At 41.6% G+C, this 7,412-nt stretch overlaps 1 protein-coding gene across 1 annotated transcript; it reads right to left on the bottom strand.

Moving 5' to 3' along the window:
* Window positions 1–1,507: 1,507 nt before the first annotated feature.
* On the bottom strand, window positions 1,508–6,356 carry Ifng (interferon gamma). The gene is made up of 4 exons (NM_008337.4): window positions 6,137–6,356; window positions 4,877–4,942; window positions 4,607–4,789; window positions 1,508–2,248 (listed from the first exon to the last, which is right to left on the bottom strand). The coding sequence occupies exons 1-4, from the start codon at window positions 6,245–6,247 to the stop codon at window positions 2,141–2,143; spliced, it is 468 nt and encodes a 155-aa protein (NP_032363.1). The 5' UTR covers window positions 6,248–6,356; the 3' UTR covers window positions 1,508–2,140.
* Window positions 6,357–7,412: the final 1,056 nt, after the last annotated feature.

Genomic DNA, 7,412 nt, shown 5'->3' with positions numbered 1-7,412 from the left:
CATTCACATGTACATTGTAAGACCATCTTTTGACAACTCCAAGAGTCTTGAATTCACAACCCAGAGCATATCAAAGTCATTACATTTTTCAAACCACCACCATCACCTCCTCCTCCTCCTCCTCCTCCTCCTCCTCCTCCTCCTCCTCCTCCTCCTCCTCCTCCTCCTGTGGTGACTAATGTTCCCTTCTCCCAGTTTTTTGGATTGTCCTTCATGCCTGAAGAATCTTCACTCCAATGCCTTTCCAAGGGTATTGGTCTTGCCTGGAATCCAAATGGGTATTACTCTTGTGAATTCTTCCTTAAATGGGTTTTTTTTTTATTAAGAAACTGTAACCTACTTCTACTTTTTAAAACACTATGAAATTTGAGGGTATATATATATATATATATATATATATATATATACACCCTCAAATATATATATATATATTTTTCATTATCTATTTCCTAGTTGTTCAAATTCTCCATGAGCAGGGAGTCTTGTGTGTTTTTAGTCAATTAAAGTATCTAAACTACCTAGACACTTACCAGGTACCACAATAAATACATTTGAGTAAAAGAGTAGATTCACATATAGTATTGGGGGAAAAGGTCCACATTTAATTATTCCTCCTTTTCAAGTAAATGAATAAAAGATTAGCGAATATAAAGAAGTTATTAAAGGTCATGTGGCTTGTAGTGGCACAATCTTGGTTCCAATCCACGCCTCTCCCCCCTAGAGTCTGTCACTCTGTCACACTGAGTCTATCAGTTTGCAGACTTTACACAAGTTAGCTTTATTTAGGAAAAGGAACCTCAGAGACATTTTCTCGATCACATTACCTGGAGGCAAGTCTGTAGGGCATTTTCTTAATTAGTGACTGATGTGGGTGAGCCCAGCTCACAGCCTACAGTAGATCAGTACCAACCACTCTTGGGCAGGTGGCCCTGCCCTGTATAAGAAAGCAGGCTGAGCAAGCCATGAGAAGGAAGCCAGTAAGCATGGCATCCGCTTCCGTTCCTGCCTCCAGGTCCTTGCCTGGAGTTTCTGTCCTAGCTTACCTCAGCAGTGAACTACAGTCTAAGGGCTGAAATAAAACCTTTCTTCTCCAAGTTGCTTTTGGTCATGGTATTTTCTCACAGCAATTGAAACTCTAAGACATACGCCAATGACGTGTGCCTACTGTGAACGCGGAGGAAACGCTAGGGTGTTGCTGAGAGCGCGGAGAAACACATCCATATGCCGAGCTAAGCAGTTTGCAAACTTGACATTGCAGGAGCTCTACATTGAACCTCGGCGGCTGCGACGTTGTGATCAGACGCACATCTTTGAAAGAAAATTCAAACAGCTGCCAACCACAGCAGTGAAAATGAGCACATTGTGAGTAGAGAAAAGCCCCACACTTAACGGGGCTTAATACAGCTCCAAGATTCCCACAGCTAAAAATGACTTATTTCCTTCCCATTCATCGCTAGGTGGTCCATTCACCCCAGCCTTCCCTTAGAAGAAGTCTGACACGGCATGATTGGTTGCAAAGGTATACTTTATTCATATGCAATTAGACAGTGATAAACTATAAATGAGCGAGTTATTTGTCATTCGGGTGTAGTCACAGTTTTCAGCTGTATAGGGAAGCACCAGGTGTCAAGTCTCTTGAGACACTGCTTTCTTTCAGGGACAGCCTGTTACTACCTGACACATTCGAGTGCTGTCTGGCCTGCTGTTAAAGCGCTGGCCCGGAGTGTAGACATCTCCTCCCATCAGCAGCACCTCCCGGGGTCACTGCAGCTCTGAATGTTTCTTATTGGTCAGTGAAGTAAAGGTACAAGCTACAATCTGAGTTCAGTCAGCCGCTTGGCTGTCCCCCACCCCCAGATACAACCCCGCAATCACAGTCTTGGCTAATTAGTCAGAAAGAATAATTAATTGGTCAAAGAGAAATAGTTGAGGAGACAGAAATTATAAATAACACATATATTAATAGGAATTCACTCTTATCACATATAAGTTGTTACTATAAATACTTCTTTGGTTGATGCATCTAAAATAGATTCTCCATATAAATAGTTTTAAATATTAATAAATAGGTTTAGATTTAAAAATTCAAATAGTGCTGGCAGAATTATTCTTATTGGGACAATCTCTTCCCCACCCCGAATCAGCAGCGACTCCTTTTCCGCTTCCTGAGGCTGGATTCCGGCAACAGCTGGTGGACCACTCGGATGAGCTCATTGAATGCTTGGCGCTGGACCTGTGGGTTGTTGACCTAATGGGGAAAAAAATGAAATTAATTCCAAGTATACAAGTTGTTGGGCTATTTTTGTTTTTACATCATGGTCAGTGAAGATGGAAATCTTCCTTTTAAGAAAAGTACAGCAATATATTCCTTCTACTTGTGGTATTCACTTCTGTAGCAGTTAAGACCATCATGATTTCTAAGTTGTACCACAGGGAGTGTGCTGAGCCACCTCACACATCACACATCTACCTTTCCCTTAACTGCTACAGAAAACTCAAAATGGAGAATTAAAGAGACTGCTGGGTGGCATGGGGTGGAGAAAGAATGGGGATGAATAGACGGTAACTCTGAACTTGAATCAGACACTTAACCTGCAGGAACCTGTTTTCTTATGAAGATATTGGCAAGATAATCTCTTATCTACAAGGTCTACCACCTTCTTCTTTGATTAGTCCTCTCTATTCAGACCAGGAAAAACATTTATGTTAGCCAAGGCTCCCCTTGCTCTAGCAGAATGCTTTGGATATCTACCAAGGAGCCCAGAGACCCAGATGCCTTTGTGAGCTAAGTCCCACCAAGAGATTCTGTACAAGCCACAATTTGAGAGCCACCAACAGTCTAAGTACTGTAGGAACAACCCAAGTCCAAAATAAATGAAAAAATATATATTTTCAATTTTCTCCCAAATCAGATAGGTGTCATCATTTCTGGGATGGGATTAAAAATAAACACAAATCATGACCAGATTAGTAATAATCAATTTGTTGACACAGAGAGTAGTTACAATTTGAAGGTGCAACAATATTTCCTCTTCTCTGCTTTCTCCATCATTAATTTAACTACTTAGATTTTTTCATTCTAACCAGAAGGACCACTTGGGCAATTTTGTGCTTAGTAAAATGAAGACCATTTACTGCTGTGTGGTCTGTCTGTCTGTCTGTCTGTTTGTTTGTTTGTTTCTAATACTGAAAATACTCTGACTCCCTTGCTACATTTCCAAGAAAGACACAGAAGTTTATAGGACTAGTTACTAAGGAAAGTGTATGTGTGTGTGTGTGTGTGTGTGTGTGTGTGTGTGTGTGTGTGTTCCTAAAACATGTTGACAATGCATCAATATAGGATAAGAGTTAAGAGCTTGTCACAAGGTCACCCACAGGAAGCACAAGACCCAGGGTTTCCAAAAAGATGAAACCAAGGCCTGGGGAGTTACAGGTTTCTCCCAACTGTGTGTTGTGAACACAAATGTATTTCCTGTGTTTCAGGACATTGTCAAGACTCCAAGAGACTTAGCCAGAGCAGGATGGAAAGGCAGAAGCAAAGTCAGTGAGAAACGATTATTTCATCCATCTCTAGTCCATGGACTAAGACGGGCTACCATCTCCCTGCTCCTGAGCGAGAGCGGGAGGCTAGTTAGAGGCAGAGGCAGGTAGCCTGAAAGGTGAGCATGAGTAATTAGGCCACAAAATGTAACAAGACACCTGTCCCTTTCATTTGACGTCATTCATCATCAAAGCCCAAGGATGTTTGGAATGCCTTTGGCCTTCTATGTAAAATTTAGAAGAATGAGAATAGTCTTTATGCTTTTAAGTTACCTTTTGGATTCTCACGGCCATACTTTAAAGGTACTTTTAAGGTAGTTTCATGATATAAAGCATGAATGGCTGGAATACCGCCATATCTGAAAGTTAATTGACCAAGCCTTTCATAAGATGTATAAAGCAATCCTTTTAAAGGATGTCTACCATTGCTTCGCCTGAAAACAAACTGGACTGCATAGCACTAGAGGCTAACCAGAGCCGAGGGGTAGGACGCCCAGAAGTCTCCTCAGAGCCTGATTCCTTTCCTTCCCTCATCCTCGTCTTCTACCCTTGACACTGTGGAGGTTTCATTTTGTTTTGTTTTTGACAAAAGAGATAAAACTTATGTAGCGATCCCAGTTGCACCCCAGCCAGTCGTGTGAGTCATCTGTAGTCAGCGTTCCTCCTTGTGGCCTAACTAGGAGGAGGAGGAGGAGGAGGATACAAGTCTTCTCACTCCCTCCTACCCACTGCTCTTTCCACTAACACACAACCTCCCAGCCTAAGCAAGAGTTTCCATCACACACCCAGGGGGGACCACAAGAGCTCTGCTCAATGCTCCCCTATTCTGCCTCCTCCTCAGTGCATTTACCCAGCATGTGGGCAATAGTTTGATTGTCTGTGTTTTTCCAAAATTGACACACACACAAAAAAAAGTCCTCCCAATCTGTCTGCAGTGGGGAAACATGAGATCCTGCTTCACCTCCTAGCTTTATCAGCTGATGAGTAGTTAGTTTCTACCGCTTGATAATTAGAGACAATGAAAAATAAAAAGCCAACAATACAGCAACTTGCAATGCCGTCTCACCTCAAACTTGGCAATACTCATGAATGCATCCTTTTTCGCCTTGCTGTTGCTGAAGAAGGTAGTAATCAGGTGTGATTCAATGACGCTTATGTTGTTGCTGATGGCCTGATTGTCTTTCAAGACTTCAAAGAGTCTGAGGTAGAAAGAGATAATCTGGCTCTGCAGGATTTTCATGTCACCATCCTTGGGAAATAACACAAAGGGAGGATTTTAAGAAATGACCCATTAGAAACAACAGGGAAACTGGGAGAGGAGAAATATTCAACTCACCTTTTGCCAGTTCCTCCAGATATCCAAGAAGAGACTCTTTTCTTCCACATCTATGCCACTTGAGTTCTGAGGAAAAGAGAAAAAAAATTGATTTGTAATTATTTCACCAATTGCCCTGAAAATATCTATCAAGTTTTGTTGAATTCAGTGCTGATAATGGTCACAGGTTTCCTTCTGGGCCCTTCCACTTACTTCTAACAACAAGTATCCCCTAAAAGACTGCATGTAGCCAAACACTGTTACTGTTACATTCTTTTAGCTGCAGGATGTACTGGCCCAGTCTTGAAACTGCAAGGCCACAAATAAACTCAACAAAGCTGACGAGGTTTCAAGTACCCTCAAGTAACCATAGTGAGCTAAAAAGAAACTTACTCTCAAATTAAGAAAGGGAGAGAGAAAATCATTAGAATCATCCCACTGTGCACACTGCCCCCTTATGGTCCAGGCCTCTGAAACATCAGTCTGTGCTGTAATAGGGCTTCATTGCTACTTTAAAAAATAGCTCCAAACACATACGGGAGGCAGCTTGATTTACACTGTGAGGAGAGGATTGACCGTAGATGCTTGAACATTATGCTAATAGCTATATGTATACTAGTATATACATTTGGGACAAATTATAAAATTCTAAGGATATAAAATTTGCTTCTGTTAACCATTAATTTAAAAAAAAAATCACAAAAGAGAAAATCCTGAAAACTCTGAGAAATATAGAGTCTCATTAAACCTCACCAAGCGGCTGGCTTTGATTCGATTGTAGTAGAATTTCAAAATTACTCCTCAGGGTAAAACAACTTCGGGGGAGGGGGGCATTTCTTAAACAGAAACATTAAGAACTTTGCCTCCCATTACTTTAAGTGATAAGCTGTTTCCCTGCGTAGTTTTGGTGGTAATATCCATCTCTCACTATCACTTTCAAGACGTCTGAAGGAATAAGAACCATTGAGGTAAGGATATTTTTTATCACAACTAAATGATAAGAAATCACAAAATCATCAGCATCTTTGTACCTTGGACCTATACTATGCCTATCTTTGGGAAGATTGGTAATTGCCCTCTAACTCCGTAGTAAGTTGGACAGAGGGTTAAATCGATATTGAGATCATTAAGTCAATAAACACCTCTCCAGCAAATAGCAACGTAGCACCCCATCTTCTCAAAATGACTGGGGACCAGAGACGGCAGCCTGGCGCTCACCGTAGCAAGTCAACATCAACCACGGTCAACCAACCACAAGCATTATTAAGAATTCATACTTACAAAATAGTTATTCAGACTTTCTAGGCTTTCAATGACTGTGCCGTGGCAGTAACAGCCAGAAACAGCCATGAGGAAGAGCTGCAAAGCCAAGATGCAGTGTGTAGCGTTCATTGTCTCAGAGCTAGGCCGCAGGAGGAGAAGCCCAGAACTTCTGTCTCAAGTCAGAGGGTCCAAAGGATCAGCTGATGTGTCTTCTCTAGGTCAGCCGATGGCAGCTATAGCCTGCACCTCTCTGGCTTCCAGTTTTATACCTGATCGAAGGCTCCTCGGGATTACGTATTTTCACAAGTTTTTTTTTGGTTTTTTTTTTTTTTTAAGATGGTGACAGATAGGTGGGGGGAGCTAAGTTACTTTGCATTACAGCTATGGTTTTGTGGCATGTTAGAGTTTCCTTTCGACTCCTTGGGCTCTCTGACGATGAGACAGCCCCGCTGTGCCCACCTGTGCCATTCTTGTGGGATTCTCTGAAAGCACTTTTACTTCACACCATTTGGGGTGGGGGCTGGAAATTGCTTTTACGTCTCCCCCTTTTTGCCCTTGTAATGTGAATTTCTCATCCACAGAGCACAGCACAGGGAGCCTTTGTTTGTGGTTGGGGACGGCTGAATAAAAGGAAACTCTTGGGCTTCTCAAACCATGAGGAAACTCTTGGGCTTCTCAAACCATGCAATGGGGGAAGCCTTTTCAAACTTTTCTTGCAAATGACCAGAAAAGCAAGGAAAGGGTATGGTTAAAAAGCCAATGTGGTGAGGAAGCCCTTCAATGGAGGTGATTAGTAAAATACCTACTACAAATCACTCAGGGTCAACGTGCCCAGAAAGAAGAAAAGGCAGACCACATAGGTAAAATAAAATCATCTAGTTCCTCCATTAATAAAAGGGAAAAAATGCAAAATGAAATAAAAGTAAAAATGCAAGAATACTTCATTAGATATTGTATTTCACTCAACACACCCAAGGTATCAATGTGTATCAAGATTTATGATGAATAAGAGTTTCAATTCCTCTGCCACTAAATATTTAAAGCCTAGTGGCTATCCTATATACACAGCAGAAATCACTTCAGGATTAGCCATGTTTCTAACTCTCATACCCACATGTGGCTAAGGCTATCCCAATGACTAGTCCAGCACTAGACACACACTTGTCCCAAATAAGGATTAATAACTGAAAATTGTTTCCCCCATCAAGTTCAAACACTAAAAGTTTCCTTCTCTGTCTTTGGTAACTTATCTATGAAATTCGATCCTTGAGGATGGGGCAGGAGGCCCTCTGCT

Source organism: Mus musculus, chromosome 10, assembly GCF_000001635.26.
Source record: "Mus musculus strain C57BL/6J chromosome 10, GRCm38.p6 C57BL/6J".
Classification (NCBI taxonomy): Eukaryota; Metazoa; Chordata; class Mammalia; order Rodentia; family Muridae; genus Mus; species Mus musculus.
Note: the sequence above shows the minus strand (reverse complement) of the source record. Positions and strands in the feature narration are given on the sequence as shown.

Excerpts from the sequence above, each read along its gene's own strand:
- Ifng (NM_008337.4), bottom strand. The coding sequence starts at position 6,247 with ATGAACGCTACACACTGCATCTTGGCTTTGCAGCTCTTCCTCATGGCT. Across the intron at positions 4,943-6,136 it reads AAAGTCTGAATAACTATTTT|AACTCAAGTGGCATAGATGT; the intron begins GTAAGTATGAAT and ends TCTTTTCCTCAG. Across the intron at positions 4,790-4,876 it reads TCTGGAGGAACTGGCAAAAG|GATGGTGACATGAAAATCCT; the intron begins GTGAGTTGAATA and ends TTATTTCCCAAG.